This window comes from Gorilla gorilla, chromosome 16, assembly GCF_029281585.2.
Source record: "Gorilla gorilla gorilla isolate KB3781 chromosome 16, NHGRI_mGorGor1-v2.1_pri, whole genome shotgun sequence".
NCBI lineage: Eukaryota > Metazoa > Chordata > Mammalia > Primates > Hominidae > Gorilla > Gorilla gorilla.
This window is the reverse complement of record NC_073240.2, coordinates 42708963-42727145: the sequence shown is the minus strand read 5'-3', so window position 1 is coordinate 42727145 and position 18183 is coordinate 42708963. Positions and strand designations below refer to the sequence as shown.

Sequence of the window (18183 nt, the reverse complement as noted above, 5' to 3'; positions counted from 1 at the left end):
TTTTCTCTCGTTATAAAGGTCAGAAGACCCAAGTGTTTCCGCCTCCTTCCCCGGGGACAACCGCCAGGTCTGGCCCTGGGTCTGGCATGTATTTGGAGACACCTTTGACACATAATTGCAGGAGTGATCTCTGGAGGCTGACTGTGGATTTTAGCCATTCAAGCTGTCCCATCTGTTTACCAGAAGACTTTAGAAAATGACAGGATGCCATCCTGCCAGCAGCTCGCAGTCTTCACCCGCATTCCCACGTGGTGTCCCGACGTTTGTGTGCCATCATTGTGTCCGTGTTTGATGTGTGGGGAAAGGGAGAATAAAGGACCCTTCCAAAGCCTCTCAGTGAATTAGGCACCAGCAGAAGTCAAACCTCAGATCAAAGTTTTCCAAACTCATTCTATGGGACACAGTTCATTTTGAATTCCAGATTTTGAACAACTTCAGTAAGATTATTAATGCATACCCACAGGGCATACCCACAGGGAGTCATTAGTTCTTTAGGGACAGGAACGAGGAGGCACTTGGATGCTAGTGCCAGCTCTGTATCTACCAACTAGCTGTGTGACCTTGAGTGAGTCACATGGATGTCCTGGAACCAGGAATTAAAGTAGATATTGGGGGGTCACTTCCAGATTCAGTATTCCATGATGCTAAGGATTATAATTTACCTTGTGACTTGATGAATTTTTTTTTCTTTTTTTGAGATGGATTCTTGCTGTGTCACCCAGGCTGGAGTGCAGTGGGGCAATCTCAGCTCACTGTGACCTCTGCCTCCTGGGTTCAAGCTATTCTCCTGCCTCAGCCTCCTGAGTAGCTGAGACTATAGGACCACACCACCACACCCAGCTAATTTTTGTATTTTTAGTAGAGACAGGGTTTAACCACATTGGCCAGGCTGGTCTCAAACTCCTGACCTTAAGTGACTCACCTGCCTCAGCCTCCCAAAGTGCTGGGATTACAGGCATGAGCCATCGTGCCCGGCCAACTTGGTGAACTTCTGAAAGCAGGTCTGTGCACAGAAGCTGGCCCTGGGTTATTGTTTAGGGCGCACCAGGAAGGGCAGGACGCGGGTGGACATGCAGAGGCAGCGTAACAGGAGACTTCCACAAACCTCGCTAACAGAACTTCCTAGAAGTGGAGGCTGGGACCGAGAGCAGCCGCAGTGTGAGCAGGTCACCTAAGGGTCATGACTCAGGTGACACCAAGCTGGCGGAAGGAGGAGGGAGTTGAGACCTGGCACGAGATCAGCCCCAGGTTTATCAGGGCTGTGAAGGCCTAGTGTCGGGGCCACCTCGGTCATCAGCCAGCAAACACCATGAGGCCTGAGACGAGGGAGCAGGTGACACTCAATGGGTGAAGGGTGTGGCAGGTGCACATCAGCTGAGTTCAGTGCAGGTAAAGCAGGCCCTGGGCACCAGGGAGTGTTCAGGAACAGTGTGCCCAACCTCAGGGGGTGGGCGGCAGGGAGTGGGTGAGGAGTCAGCCAGATGAGCGGGAACTAAGCCCTCCCTGAGTTGGGGCCTGGCGGCTCAGAGGTACCTTACTAGTACGTGGTGAGGGGTCTTGGGAAGCCCTACAGAGGCCTAGGCAGCTGCTCCAGGGCTAGGCCCCAGAGCAGGGAAGGGGGTGGTCTCAATAAGAAGCCCTTGTGTTTGGGAGACTGAGCAGCTGTGGGGGCCTCCTGCTTCCCTTGGGGTGGCTCCAGGGTGGGGTGAGTCTGAGCACAGAAGAGAGAGGTATACATAGGTATACATAGAGAACATACTCATAGGCCCAGTCCAGAGTTTCCAGGAAGATGGAGGCCAAGGAAATGATGCAAGGACAGCTGGTGAGCAGCTGGTTCTCCCTAATGGAACGTGGCAGCTCCTCCAGTCCAAGGGTGCTCCCTCAGCCCTGGCCCTCCCCAGCCCACCCACACCAAGCCAGGCATTCACTGTCAGAGGCAAAGGAGTTGGTATCTTACCACTTGCTCATCTTACCACTTGCTCATCACAGCGGTTAAAGCCCAGGATTCTAAATAACGGATCCCAAACTTCGGGTTTCTCAAGTTATCTCTAAGAATCTTGTAAATCATTTCAATTGTCTTCATTTGAAAAATAAGTACATAAACAAGTTTGCTGGTGACAGAAAGATTTAGCGTCATCTCTCCAAGTCCATCCTCTCAGCGGCAGCCAGGCTGCACAGTGCATGCTTCTGTTAAATGACCCTTGTGCAGATGGGAAGTTGACATTCTCTGACCTCAGCATGTCAGACCTTGCATTAGGTACTTAGATTAGCATCCAAATCCTCGCAAAATGTTTTTGGCTGTGTCCAGCATGTGTCCACACACGGGCCCTCAGCTGAGCTATGGAATGTATCTACTTACCCCCTTTATGTAATTTCAACTTCTACAAGATTACAGTAGAAGTCTGTTTTCTTTAATAGGATTTTCCGTTGCTACATAGTCATTTTCTTTTTGTAATCACCACTCTGTTTTTCATCCTTTCTTATTTTAGTTACTTACTTGACTTCACAATTACTCTGAAGTTCAAGATATACAAAGTGGCCGGGCATGGTAGTTCATGCCTGTAATCCCAGCACTTTGGGAGGCCAAGGTGGGTGGATCACCTGAGGTCAGGAGTTCGAGACCAGCCCGGCCAACATGGTGAAACCCCGTCTCTACTAAAAATACAAAAATTAGCCGGGCGTGGTGGTGCACACCTGTAATCCCAGCTACTCGGGAGGCTGAAGCAGGAAAATCGCTTGAACCAGGAGGTGGAGGTTGCAGTGAGCCAAGATCATGCTGTTCCACTCCAGCCTGGGCAACAGAGCGAGATTCCATCTCAAAAATATATATATACAAAGAGAACTTTTGTAGTGAACATTTCTTAATATCCTGAAGTTGGAAATCAGTAGAAGAGTGGAAATGTTGAGGCCAGATTCTCGCCCCTCCAATGACAGCCTGCTGGCTACCCCAAGCCCCAGTGATCAAGGTTTCTGGGGCTTCTGGGCTCCTCTCCCAGGGGGATCTTCTGCCATCCAGCCTGATTCCAGGCAGCTGGTCTTGTGCAGAATGACTTTAATTCCACCTGTAGAGATCTCAGAGTCTAAACCTCCCATAACGGGGGGGTTATGGGGATTCTCATCTCATCGTTCACTGGGTACAGATTTCCATGTTGATCAGCCATTGATGCCAGCCTCCAGTTTCATTTCCTGTTGCTCCCAGGCACCAGCCTGGTGAAACTTTCTCCTGGGTATTCTGGTTAATTGCCAGAACTAAGAGCTCTCCCACCCAGGCCCCACCCATACCACTCACTCCCTACAGACACCAGAATTGCCACTCAGAGGCACAACAGAACAGTAGCCGTAGAATTTCCCCAAGTCTGGCCACATTCCAGCCACCCTTGGACAGCTCCACTCCCCCTGGACCCTCCCCTCCTCCTGTCCTTGGGATCTGGTTTGTGTGGGTACCTGTTATGTGTTATGATGGAGTTAAGATGTGATCTTGTTCGTTCCTTCTCTGGTGCAATTCTAAATGACACTTCCCTGCCTGATCTATACCCCTCCAGGTGCATGCCTACATCATCAGCTACCTGAAGAAGGAGATGCCAAGTGTATTTGGAAAGGAAAACAAGAAGAGAGAGCTTATCAGCAGGCTACCAGAAATCTACATTCAGCTACAGCGAGAATACCAGATTTCTGCAGGGGACTTCCCTGAGGTCAAGGCTATGCAGGTACTGGGAGCCCACTACAATGTCATGGGCAGAGGGCAGAGGTGCAGTGCCACATTGTCTGGCTGTTTGCTGGAGACAAATGAGGGTCCCATGGTTTAGGATCAAGGACAATGCATCTTTCTAATGGTGATCCATGATAGTAGGCTATGAATAAAGCAGAAATTGCCTGTCTTCCAAAATGCGTAAACAAAGGAGACACATGGCCAAAGGTAAATGAAGCTCCCATGAGAAAGTCAGGTGAGCAGCCCTCTTAGACTGTGTCCAAGGAGGCTGGTTGATGTTGCGGTGACACTGCTTTTTGGAATCCCAGAACTGTGAGGGAATCACAACTGGAAGTGGCCTTCAGGGTCACCTTGGGCGGCCTCCTCCAGCCCTGCCCTGACCTGCCCACGCCGTGGGATTATGTGCTCAGGCAGCCTTGCTGCTGCAGGCTCAAGGGCTCCAGCAGGGGCTGTGCGGCTCTGCGGACGCTGCTGGACTGTGTGGGCACAGGGAGGACTGTGCTTAAAGGCGGGTGCTGGGCAGCCATTGGCCCGCTGTCAAGGCCTCTCTTGAGTTGTGGCCGGGCAGCTCCAGCCAGGCAACAATGGGTGCTGCATTCAGCCGTCCTGCCCTGACCGGCATATCTACCTCTCTGCACTGCTATTAGACGAGCGTGTCCTCACAAGCGAGGCCACCCATCTGGCTTCTGGGCTGACAGTCCTCACAGAGCCAGGCTGGCCGTCTTCTTATCTGCTGCAAGGACCCCTCTGCCCTGGGGGCCACAGTCCTCTCTGTAAAACAGGAGTCACAAACTCAGATGCCTGCAGCCACCACCCAATAACGCAAACAGCGGAGCAGGCCAGGCGAAAGAGAAACTCTGTCACCCTCTCTGGCTGCCTTTGGTTTTCCCACATTTGATAGAGAAGAGGTTTCCAAGAAACATGTGTCAACAAGGAAGAAAACCATCCCGAGGTGTGCTAAGAACATGTCAGGGGTCTCATGGCAGGGCAGATTGGACAATACAGAAGCCCTGTCTAGCCCAGTGGTCACTGCCTTATGGGAATACAGACCTGGAAGGCTCAAGAGAAGCTGGAAATCTGGATTTGTATGTCAGATCACCTGATTTTCACATTTTGGCTCAAAAAAATACTGTGTAGGACAAACAAAGCCCACCTGCATATGGGCTGCACACAGAGACCACCAGTTACCATCTTTTGCCTTGAGCCACAGAGTGACAGCATTGAAGCCAGCATAGATTAAAAACTGCAAGCAGGTACAGCCCGGGGCAGGAGGAGGGAAAGGTGAAAGCAGAGAGGATACAGGGAGAGGGGAAGGTCGGGCAGAAGAGGCAAGGGCCAGCAGGTGATGAGAGGGGAACTTTGATCCTAAGGGGTTTTTTAATGCAAGCTTTATATAAGTTATACACTAACTCAGAGGTGGGTTTTTCTTGCTGTTTTGATGACAGCTCTTTACGCCTGGATTCAGAGTGAATGAGTCTAATACATTTGATCTGACCCAATATGCTTTAGCTGTATTTATTTTAAAATATATTCAGAGGGCCAGGTGTGATGGCTCATGCCTGTAATCTCAGCACTTTGGGAGGCAGATGCAGGCAGATCACCTGAGGTCAGGAGTTCAAGACCGGCCTGGCCAACATGGTGAAACCCCGTCTGTACTAAAAATACAAAAATTAGCCGGGTGTGGTGGCTATAATCACAGCTACTTTGGAGGCTGAGGCAGGAGAATTTGTTGAACCTGGGAGGCAGAGGTTGCAGTGAACTGAGATCGCACTGCTGTACTCCAGCCTGGGTGAAACAGAAAGACCCCATCTCAAAAAATAAATAAATATACACACACACACACACACACACACACACACACATAGAGGCTGGGCACAGTGGCTCACACCTGTAATCCCTACACTTTGGGAGGCCAAGGCGGGCAGATCACTTGAGCTTAGGAGTCAGAGACCAGCCTGGGCAACGTAGTGAAACCCCGTCTCTGCAGAAAATCCAAAAAAATTAGCCAGGCGTGGTGGTGCATGTCTGTAGTTCCAGCTATCCGGGAGGCTGAGGTAGGAGGATTACTTGAGCCCTGGAGGTGAAGGTTGCAGTGAGCCAAGATCGCACCACTGCACTCCAGCCAGGACGACAGTGTAAGACCCTGTCTCAAAAAAATATACTCACGCACACACAACAGAGAAATGTCTTTTTTCTTCCAGCAGTGAAATGGGTATTCCTGTGCTCACAAGCTGAATTGGGTTTTTCTGGTCACCAGGTGGTATTGGAGGGCTGTTGTGGCCTCCAGGAGCAGTCTCCCTGGGCAACTTCCCCATCACGCCCATGGTTATGCCCTGTATCCCATGACCAAGCAGTAAGACAGCTGTTTCCTTGTACCCTTCAGATATTTCAGAAGGGAACTTGGTTTCTTGACCTAAATGAAAGTTATAAAGAAATACAGAGCCTGAGCTGTGGCCCAGTGGGGGCCTCTGTGCCTCTCTGGCTTCCTGAAGTTGCTACAGTGCCTTGCCGCAGGGAGATGCTGCTCGTGAGCCCTGGGGCTCCACAGAGGCCTCCCTTGCCAGGCCTCTCCTGCTGGTCCCCTGTGAGCCCGATAATGTAGGGAGCAGACTCTGGGACCAGAGCTACTCATGACAAAGCTAGCCTGGGCTGGCCAGGTCAGAAGACACCCAGGGTCCTCTGAGCTGGGGGAAGGCAACAAGGAAAGCATGATCTCAGGAGCAGCCGTGGCCCACTGAGATGGAGGGTACAAGGAGGGCCAAGCCTTTGCTGAGAATCACCTGGAGTCAGGTCTATGCCCAGTACCTTAGCACCACTGAAGGTGGGTGAGCAAGCAAGTGCAGGATCCAGCCAGCCACTCCAAGTGCTGACGTAGGAGCAGGCTCTGTGCATGGTCTGCAGCCAGACCAGGTGTGTCACCCCAAGGGGAACGTGACAGTGCCCAGGCAGGGATGCCCGCAACCCCCAAAGCCCCAGAGGGGTGCTACAGTGTGCTGATTAGCTCTTTTAGTTGTGTATCATGTTAGCAGCTCAGTCACCCTCTTGCCCCACTCTGGCCCATGGCTCCGGTCCAGCTTGACCCCACCACTGCTTCTGTTGAGTGGCACGGCTACCCTGCAGTGGTGAGGGCAGAGGGCCAGTGTTACAGCCTTTCTGGGTACCTGCGTTTGGTGGGTCCCAAGCTTTTGTCCTGCATCCAAGAAGAATAAGGTCATGCTGACAATTGAAGAGTGATGAGGGTGGAGGATTTTACTGAGCAACAAAACAACTCTCAGTGAAGAGGGGATAGGAAGATTGGGTTGTCTCTCCTGAAGTCAGGTCATCTCCCCAGTGTGACTGAGTCTGGGGTTTTTATAGGCACAGGATAGAGGAGTGCATGCTGATTGATTTGTGAGTATGCAAAAAAAGGTTAAAACAAAGGCACCAGTCAAAGGTGGACATAACAGTGTAAAAACAATTAGGGAAGGGTAGGTATATGTAAAATAGGTGAAGGGTGAGGATCAATCAAAGAAAAGCAGCCAAATGGAAAGACAGGTTCTCAATCCAGTCCATGGATTTGACTTGTAGCTTGGCCTGCAGGCTTTAAACTGCCTTTGGCTTGAAGATAGGGTTTCACTGGAGACCCGCCCCTATCTGCCTCAGCATTTTTCTGCCTCCTGCTGCTATCACTGTTCTAGGCCCCTGGAATAAATCAACACAAAAAAATGAACAAATGAGGCTGGACGTAGTGGCTTACGCCTGTAATCCCAGCACTTTGGGAGTCTGAAATGGGAGGACTGCTTGAGTCCAGGGGTTGGAGAACAACCTGGGCAACATAGTGGGACCCGATATCCATTAAAATATTTTAAAATTAGCCAGGTGTGGTTGGCTCATGCCTGTGTTCCCAGCCACTTGAGAGGGTGAGGTGGGAGGATGGCTTAAGCCCGGGAGGTCGAGGCTGCTGTGAGCCATGATCACGCCACTGCACTCCAGCCTGGGCGACAGAGGAGACCCTGTCAAAAAACAGAAAAAATGAACAAATGGGGGTAAAAATAATTGACAGCAACCCCATTGTAAGGACACATGTTTCTTGTTACAATATGAGCACTGTTGTGCTTCCATGTAATTGAATTATCTGATATCTGATATTTAGTATCTCTCTCCCACGTAAGTCTGTGGCTCCATGAGGTCAGTGACCCATGCCCTGTTCACTGCCATATCCCCAGCATCTAGGACGTGGTGAGTGCTCAATTAACACATGCCAAGTGAATTAGTAAGTTAGTGTAAGGCCATATCACAGCAGGCTCTCAGGCCCTGACCCAGCCTTGATTCCCACAGGGCTTATAGACCAGGGGTTCCCCGTGCCAACCCCTAGAAGCTGCAGGAAGAGGCCTCCTTGGGAAGTAGGCTGAGGCCCAGTCACACCACCCCATTCCTTCGGAGAATCCCCAGGGAACAAGGCAGCCTGGAGCCTGTCAGGAATGCTTAGTGTCACCTGATACTGCAAGCTAGCTTGCTGTCACCAGAAGCTTTGAGGGGCGCATGTGTGGGTTAGGGCCTGTTCCATCCCTGAGGCTGTTAAAGTCTAACATCCTCTGTAACATAGGCCTTGACAGAGGGGGGACATACCCTTAAAAGTGACCACACTGTGATCTTTGCACATATCAGGGTCACACAGAGAGCTCGCTGATGCCAGCTTTAGGTTGTTATTCTCCCTGTTCTCTCATGGAGCTAGCTGGTCAGAGTGACTCTTAGCTGTAGCAGTGAGAGGAGAGTGTATTTTGAAGGCCCTTCCCTGAGCTGGGACAGGCCCTGCAACCCACCTGTGTGGCTGCCTGTGCATGCCTGGCACACTCTGGGGAGGGACCATGACTGACAGCACAGTGTTAATACTGCAGGACAAGATGAGCACCTGAAGGGCCACCGTTACTGCTGACTCTGCTCCTCTGACTGGAAGGAGAATTTGGACCCCTCAGCTCATGAGTTGGCAGCATTTCAACAGCAGAGGGCAGCAGAGTCAGCCCCATCTGCTCAGACCCTCTGGTGGATTTGAAAACTCTTCTGGTGAATGTTGGCAATTAATGGGCAAGGGACAGCCCCACCGGAGACGGGGCTGGGAACTGACCTTTGCCTTTTGGTAGGGAGCAATTCCAGGGTCCTGGCTCAGTGGATACAACTGTTGATGGGCAAATACCTTTAAGTTCCCCAGTGTGTATTCATCCCAATAAGAACTGTTTTGGACTCACCCTGGCAGAGGGCAGGGATGATGATGGTTTGGTGCTGATGTCAGGAGTGACATGATGATGGTTTAACTGGTGCCCCCGCAGTCCCCGGTCAAGCCTGGGGGCGACCACAGGGATGAGAATGGAGGGTTTATTTCTTGCCTGCCTCCCAGGGCAGGAATAACTGCTGCCTCCTGTCCGCCCCTGCAAATATGCGGCCACTCCCCCTGCCAGTTTTCCAGAGCTCTGCAGTCGGAATCCACGGCCCCTGCAGGCTGGTGGGAAGTTTGGGCAGGCATCACCCTCCTTTGTCTGCTGGGCCAGACACAGGGGCTCTGTGTGCGCTCTGAGCGCAGGCTCATTCTTAAGGAAATGGGGTAGGTGTTCACGCACCCGGGGAATCCAAACTCGTTGACCCAGCAGCACTGGGATTTTTGTGGGGGACGCCTGCTCCTCCACCTGCTTAGCGTTCTCTTTTCCATCTCCTTGGCCCATTGAGATGTTGGTGGCAGGAGCCTGAAGTGCAGGCCGCATTGTTTGGTGCTCATGTCAGGAGGGACATGCTAGTGACTGCGTTTGAGAGACCCAGCCTGCAGTACCCGCTGCTCTGAGCTGAGCAGGGGCCACACGCTGGGTTTGCATGGTTTGATGGCTGCTGACTTTACTACCTGAGAATATGTCAGAGTCCCTTCCCTAGAGAAATGTCAGCCCGTTTAGCTGATATTTCTCAGCTCTGTCCCCCCACCATCTACCACCCAGGAATCCCCTTCCAAATGTCAGCCCAGAATTCCTGCCCTGCCACCCTAGAGACCATGATTTTGATTCTCTATTGGAAACAACCTGTGTATCCAGCTATAGGGGACAGGGTAAATGAAGAATGGCCCAGCTCTACAGTCTAAGTTCAATATTCTGTAACTGTTAAGAGAAAGGTTATATAAAAATTAATACCACAGAAATATGTGACATATTATTTGTTAAGAGTGTGGTATTGTTTCAGTGTGTGTGTGTGTGTGTGTGTATGTGCATGTGTGCGTGTGTGTGTGTATGTATGTTAATGGCTAGAAATGCATGCCCAGATATGCTAGCAGAGGTTTTTGCCAGATGATGAGATTATAAATTATTTTAAATTTTTAGTTTTGCTTACCAGTTTTTTCTCAGTTTTGTTTTACAAGAAAGCATGATATTTATGATAACACCAAGTTGTTTTTTTTTTTCCTAGCAGCCTGTCACATTGCTTCTGTCCAAAACAGCGAGGTCTGACTTTTCCTTGCAAATCTCCCTGCCTCATCTCCAGAAAATTGCACACCTGCATGGCCTCTGTTTGGCCCCCTCTAGAACTGTACATACAGAAATACTTCACATATAAAACCTGCAATACCTGGAACATTTCTGCATTTATTTAATAAAACTACTGTTGAAGACATTTTTCATCAGATCTTTGAAGCCTGTCATGTAAAGCTCTAGGTAACTCTCACAGTTCAGAGCCACAGAAAGTTTGTCTCTTGCAATAAACAAGTGTTTTCTCTCCTTAGACAGTGAGGATCCCCAGGGGTCCCCCTGGGCAACTGAGCTCTTCTCCATATACAGGCGGTAGTTTTCCTTAACCTTAGCCATCTGATGTGATTATTCCCTTCCTCTCCCTAACATATATATATACGTATGTATATATATACATGCATATATATATACACATACATATATATACACAGACATATATATACACATACATATATATACACACATACATATATACACATACATATATACACATACATATATATACACATACATATATATACACATACATATACACACATATATACACATACATATATACACACACATATATACACATACATATATACACACATACATATATACACATACATATATACACATATATATACACACATACATATATACACATACATATATATACACACATACATATATATATACACATACATATGTATATATATATATGGGTCTAATGCCCAGGCTGGTCTTGAACTCCTGGGCTCAAGCAGTCCTCCTACCTTGACCTCCCAAAGTGCTGTGATTACAGGCGTGAGCCACTGAGCCTGGCCCCTCTCTCCCTTTTAATGACTTGGCTTTTTTCTTTCTAATGACTTTATAAATTTCATGTTATCCTTTTCACTGTGTTATGTCAAGTCCTTTTTTAAACAATTGGAGTGTCCTTCCTCCATTACAACATAAGCTCATTTAAAGCAGGAATTATGGCTTTTCATATTTATTCTATATCCCCAAGCCCCAGAACAGGGGCTGGTGCAGAGTAAATGACAAATAAAAGTTGGGCAGGTAGGTGGATGGATGGATGAATTGTTGGCTGAATGGATGGATGGAGGGTTGGTTGAATGGATGGATGGTTAGATGGAGGATTGGTTGGACGGGTGGGTTGTTGGATGGATGGATGGATGGATGGATAGATGGATGGATGGATGGATGGATGGAGTAACCAAGGAGAACCAAGGTAGGAAGGTCAGTTTCTACGGTGCCATCCACAGAGCCTCTGTGGCATCCTGTAGCCTGCCCCAGCCTGGTTGGGCAGTCACATTGTTTCCCAGGCCCCCTCTAGAGCCTGTGCTTCTGCTGCTCTGTCTGCTGACAGGCTGCCTCACTCAACAGGTAGAGCTAAGACATGTCCTGACCTGGCCAGTGATACTCAGGCTTACCGGCTACGTTTATTCCCTCGTGCTCCCCAGCCCTACTTCCTGCTCTTACAAGTTCCAGCTTTTGCTTATTTGTCCATATTTTTGAAATGACAGTGGATTCATGATGATTATGTTGTATATGCAAGGTCTCCGTGGCTCTGCCTCGATACCTTCCTGGGGTAGCACAGGTGCCCCTGGTCAGGCCGTACTTGGTGGGGCTGGTCCTACGGGGTTCCTGTTGAGTAGCCCCCTCAGCTCATTCATAAGAGGTTAGAGCCACTGAGAAGCTGTCCTACACTACATTTTTTTACGTGTTCCGAAAACAAGGTATTTAATTAGTTGTTTTATGTAAATATAGTCCTTCTGTCACAGCTCTGTGTTCCAGCACAGAGAGCATTAGTCAAGAGCCAGGAGACAGGGGCTCTGCCTTGACTCTGCCAGACAGCCCCTCACAGCTCTCTGTAAAATGTGGTTCTAAATGCCTGCCCCTCCTTCCTCCCAGGATTGCTATGAAGATCGGCTGAAGTGTGTAGTGAAATCCCTTGAGAAATAGAATACTAACTCTAGAGCATTTTTAAAAAGGCAGGTGAAAGAAGGTTTCTCAGAGTCCTCGGAGGTTGCTGTCGCTCATGCGGCCACCAGCAGAGATTGGCTGCCATAGGAAAAACACTTGTTTCTTGTTCCAAAACAACCACTCCTATATGTGGTACATTTGGATGTGGGAAGCTCCCAAAGAGTGCACTCTTGAGTAGTGGGTGGGACGTCTGCCTGGGGCAGAATTAGTCTCCCTCCAATGGCCCCCAACTGTTTCCCCTGAAGAGACCACATGTAACCCATCCTGTGGTTTGTCCTTCTGCAGGAACAGCTTGAGAACTATGACTTCACCAAATTCCACTCGCTGAAGCCCAAGCTGATCGAGGCAGTGGACAACATGCTGAGCAACAAGATCTCGCCCCTCATGAACCTCATCAGCCAGGAGGAGATGAGCACGCCCACGCAGCTGGTGCAGGGCGGCGCCTTCGATGGCACCACCGAGGGCCCCTTCAACCAGGGCTACGGGGAGGGTGCTAAGGAGGGCGCCGACGAGGAGGAGTGGGTCGTGGCCAAAGACAAGCCCGTCTACGATGAGCTCTTCTACACTCTGTCGCCCATCGATGGCAAGATATCAGGTGTCAACGCCAAGAAGGAGATGGTGACCTCCAAGCTGCCCAACAGTGTCCTGGGCAAGATCTGGAAGCTGGCCGACTGCGACTGCGATGGCATGCTTGATGAGGAGGAGTTTGCGCTGGCCAAGCACCTCATCAAGATCAAGCTCGACGGCTACGAGCTGCCCAGCAGCCTGCCCCCCCACCTCGTGCCCCCCTCGCACAGGAAGTCCCTGCCCAAGGCCGACTGAGGGGTGGGCTGCAGAACGGGGCGGGAACTGGGGGACCTGGGCCTCAGGCCTGCTCCACCACTGACTCACTGAATGACCTTGGGCAAGGCACTGCCCTCTCTGTGCCTTGGTTTCCCCATCTGTAGAATGGGGAGGGTGGACACTGGAAACTAGATGACTTCTTTCACCTCCAAAATTCCCTTAGTTTCTATGAAAATATTGGGGGTAGGGGGGTGGGTTAGGAGATTGAAGGGTTGAGAAGAAAGAGAAATTGTCCAAAGAGTCCTCAGAACCTGCCTGGAGAAATGCGCATGGGGGTGGGCCTGGTAAGTCCCAGGAACCACAGGAAGTGAGCTAAGGCTCACCCAGAGCAGCTGGGTCTTCAGGCTGCCTGGGCTTTTTGTCCTCATGAACAACTCTGGAGCAGCTGTCTGTCCCTCAGAGGGCACCTGGAGGCAGCAAAGATTATCTTATTTATTTTATTTTGTTTTCTGCTATATTTAGAGTGGCAAAAAAAAATAGAGCAGAGGGTTTCTGCTGTCTCCAGACTGTCTACCAAAGAGAAGGCGACAGATGCCTCCTGGGTTTGGAAGGGGGATGCACTGTGGATCTGCCATTCATTCTGCAGTCTCCAGCAGAGCAGGCAGTCAGGCCCTAGCGTGCCTCCATCCCAGTGCCCCGATGACCATCTGGTCAGCCCTCCCAGCCTCCCCTCCAGGGGGCTTGCCTAGCCATATTCGGCTAGGAATTTGGAATTCACAACCTTTATTAACCCCTGGCAAAACTTCCCGTTTGCATGTCAAATCACATTGAAGCCTGAAGATTAGCTTTTCTTACCGGTTTTTCCAATAAGTAATAGCAAAACCCACTTATCATACTTGAACTACAGTAAAGAAAAGAGGTGGTTCTCTGCAGTGATTGTTTAGTGTGGCCCTCAAACATTAAGTATCCCCACGTCTCCTTGGTGGGTGGCAGGATTTAAATTCAATCAAATCCTGTCCTAGTGTGTGCAGTGTCTTCGGCCCTGTGGACACAGGTGAATGAGGGACCAGCCCTGCCCTGGGCTGTTGAGAAGAGATCAGTCCACCCAGAGTTAGACATTGTTTTTGTAGAAAACAGGCATTTATTATGTCTAGGGTTTTTTTTTTTTTTTCTTACAGGATAAAAGCCTTTATACAGAAACAAAATGGAACCTTTCATATAAAACCTTTTCTTTAAAGGCTGTGTGGTTCGTATCATGAATGCCCATCAGGAGGCAGGATTCGGGCACATACCTGTACTTCTGCTCCAGAGTGTGCGCTCCCCAAATCCCCTGAGTAAACCCCTCTGGACTGCTGCTCAGACACCTGCGTCAGGTGGAGGTGCCTCCCCCTCTGTGGGCACCAGCTTGGGGAGGTAGGTGACTTTTCCTTGCAAATCTCCCTGCCTCATCTCCAGAAAATTGCACACCTGCATGGCCTTTCTGCATTATTTATGCAGGAAGAGACACGAAACAGCAATGGCCACATGGTATGGGGGCCTGCTGGCACCAGAAGTGAATGAAATCAGAACCGTCCCACTGAGTCTTCCAAAAGGCACATAATTTTTTTTTTCTGTCACCTGCCTTTGGTGACAGGGTCAAAGGCACAGATTGAAGAGAAAATCTTGATTTGGGAGAAGCATTTATATCCAGATGCCTACGCCCACACTCCCTAGCTTACTTTCTACATAATTTAGTTTTAAGAGCAGGAAATGCATAACATGGTTTTTAGTCTTAACAAGCACTTAAATTCATTAGACGCATAGAAAAGAACCATTTATTATTTTATTATTTTTATTTTTATTTTGAGAGGAAGTCTCTGTCACCAGGCTGGAGTGCAGTGGCGCGATCTCAGTTCACTGCAAGCTCCGCCTCCCAGGTTCAGGTGATTCCCCTGCCTCAGCCTCCCGAGTAGCTGGGACTACAGGCACCCGCCACCACGCCCGGCTAATTTTTGTATTTTAGTAGAGACGGGGTTTTACCATGTTGGTCAATATGGTCTCGATCTCCTGACCTCGTGATCTACCCACCTCAGCCTCCCAAAGTGCTGTAACCTAAGCAGACAGTTCTGTGAATGCGTGAGGACCACCTGAAGTCTGCAGCCACGGTGGAGGTCACCAAAGGGTGAACTGAGAAAGAGAAGAGGGAATTCACTTGCCCAAAGGTTTATAGATGCCCAGGCAAGCTGATTTTTCCATCCAGAATTATCTTGTTCTTTAATTCTCCTCAATTGTCATATATAAACATGAATTTATATACATGTATGTCACATGAGTATGTCGTTTTAAAACAACGTGTACATATGTAAGTTTTGTCTGGATACAGAAAGCTGCTTTAGAGGGCAGCAGGTTGAGGTCTCTGATTTCTCCGTGGAGGAAAACCTCTCAGGCACTGTGATCTCCCTACCTCTGCACTCTCAGGTGGGAGAGGCGTCAGGCAGTGGAGTCCTTTCCCTGCTGGCACCTGGTAATGTTCTTGGAGAGAAAGGGGAAAAAAAAAGGAAATCATGTGGCCACTTTTCTTAATATCCTCTTACATGCAGTCATTCATCAAGAAAAGTTGACTGGAAAAGAAAACACTAGAAAATATGAGGGATGGCGACCAAGTGAGGACTTGTATCTTCCCAGGACCAGTGCAAAGTTCTATGAATGTGTCCACACCACCAGCTGTCTCCCTACCCCACACGGCAGGGCGGCAGGGCCGACCCTGGGGCCTGCTCACCGTCACTGTTGCCCTTCCTGCACCACCCCAATTTTCAAAGAACCTCTTCCGCAGTGTTTATGTATAGGAGAGAGGGTGGAAGTACCTAAACTCTAGAACTACAACATCTAAGAAGCTGAGGCCCTGTTTTCTACACAGCATATGGTATCGCATAACACAAGCCTTCCGGTCTTGAGTTTAAAGGGAAAATGAAAACTCCAGCCTAATGCTCCCACAGTCTGCTTCCAAGTTGTCAGCCTGCCAGTGAGGGTCTCCTGACCCCATTTGTAGAGAAACACTGCACTAAGACTTGGGAATCTCCCCAGCTCCCAGGGAGGGGTGGCGCACAACAGCCTTCCAACCTGCTTCCGCCTCCTGCTCCAGCCCTGCAGCGTCTGGCAATTCTTTTCTCAACTCTCCGCACTTGGATGGCCTGGGGGCAGGGTTGCTCTTCTGGGGGAGGGTCATTCATTCAGTTGGCTTTTGGCTTTCCTCTCTCCGGGGCTGGGCCTGGTTCTCTTTTGAACACTTGTCGTGCTGCAGCAAGAGCATCTTTGGATTTGGGGCTGTGGAGCTGTGGTTCACCCGCGGGAGTCACAGCCGCGGCCTGGACCTTTCCACCTCGCACCCTCGCTCACCCTCCTTCATGATGCCTGGAGGATGCCTGAGACAATTGCCTTGAAGATGAGGAAAGTGTTTCACTGTTTATTTCCTCCATGGGATGTAGCAGGCAAGCATGCTTAGGACAGAAAACCACTGAGTTTACTCAGGTAAATGTGGGCCTAATACAAGAGTATTGGGTTCCAATGTTGGTTAACCAATGCAGTTAATATGCAATGCTTCTATTTTTTTTTCTTTTTGTAATCTTATTTAGAAGTTTCAAACAAAAAGACACAGTCTGCTGATCAATAAACATGGAGCTGCCCTCTCCCACTGGCTCATTTTCCAGTGGCTGCGTGCTGGCCTCTCGAAGCAGAGTGTGGATCCCTGGATCCAGTTTGAACTGGGGGAGAAGAGTTAGGGAGAGGGTGTGCCTGTGAGCCCCAACTCTTCCTGTGGAGAGAAACCCAAAATGCAGCTGCTTCAGAAGGAAAGCGGCCCCATCAGGTGGGGACAGAAGAGGGTAGGCGGCAGAGGCCAGGTCTGTGGACAAAAGCCCCACTTCAGAGTGGCTGGAAGCCAGGACAGGAGGGACTCATGGAGGTGACCGCTTCACAGGAGTCCTTTCTCCAGTCGTGCTAGGGAGGAGCCCCTGCCTGTCCAGCACTGCCCCTGCCTCTTGCTGTACCTTGCCAGTGTGCCCTCCCCCCGCCCACTACCATAGCAGGCATCTGGCTTTTCCCACCAACCCATCTACCTTTTTGGTGGTCCAGACCTAGGGTCTCCTTGCAGAGCACTCCTCCTCCCACCCTCACTTCAAGTGAGGTTTGGATGAGATTGACCACATCCCCCTGGTCACAAATATTGGCTCAGGAATGGACATGTGGCCCTATTCAAGCCTATGAGAGCCAGGACCCCCAGACTTCTGTTAGAACTCTTGAGAGAGATACTCTGTCTTCTCTGAACCTTGCAGTATATAGAAATGAGCCTATTGATGCAACAATATAAATGGCATTGAGAGGGGTGTCCAGAGCTGCTGGGGTCAGGGGAGGGAGGTCAGCCTGGCAGAAGCCATCTTGTGCAGCATGAAAATGAAAGAGACCTTGAGAAAGGCCAGAGGAATCCAGGCCTGTGGTGACAACATTTGAGCTGCTGGATCAAACCTCACCTGAAGTCCTATTCCTACTAGATATTTTTTTCCACTGTGTGAGCCAATGCATTCCCTTTATACTGTGTAAGCCAGGCATGGTGGCTCACACCTATAATCCCAGCAACGCAGGAGGCTGAAGTGGGAAGATCGTTGAGGCCAGGAGTTCAAGACCAGCCTGGGCAACCTAAGAAGACCCTGTCTCTAAAAAAGAAATATAAATAAATAAATAAGCAAATAAATAAATAATAAAAATATAATGTTTAAACCAGTTTCACGTGAGATTTTAGTTACTTGCAACATAAATAATCCAAACTTTGTTCCGACCCACAGGGTTCTCATTTCACCAGGGGCTGCAATCAGTCGCGGCCAAACAGGAGCCAGTCCTTGCATTGTATGTAGTGGCTTCAGCTGCCGTTGAGCTAGAAAGGAAGAAAAGCAGTCCACAGCCCCCGCCAACAGCTTCAAAATGCCAATCCTTGTTGAGGTCTATGTGCGAAGCACCACGCAGTTCAGTCTGTCATCCCCGCTCACAACATCACACAGGACTCCACGGGCCGAGCAGTTCAGTCTGTCCTCCCACGCTCACAACATCACACAGGACTCCATGGGCTGAGGGTCTTACTAGGAGAAGGAACAAGCTCAGTCTCCCTGGGGTAAGCGGGTGGGATGAGGGACTTCCTAGAAGAAACAGGATTTTAACTGGGGCAGGCAGGATAGGTGAATGTGGATGATGGAGAGTGGGAAAGGACGTTCGAAG

The 18183-nt window shown here is 49.7% G+C and overlaps 1 protein-coding gene across 1 annotated transcript in view; it reads left to right on the top strand.

The window, feature by feature from the left end:
* EHD4 (EH domain containing 4) overlaps positions 1 to 15245 on the top strand; it is a 76213-nt gene extending 60968 nt beyond the window's left edge. Inside the window, exons 5-6 of the mRNA XM_004056038.5 lie at positions 3543 to 3707; positions 12442 to 15245. Coding sequence (XP_004056086.2) covers positions 3543 to 3707; positions 12442 to 12978 — 702 coding nt within the window. The 3' untranslated portion in view covers positions 12979 to 15245. The remainder of the gene's footprint in view (positions 1 to 3542; positions 3708 to 12441) is intronic.
* Positions 15246 to 18183: the final 2938 nt, after the last annotated feature.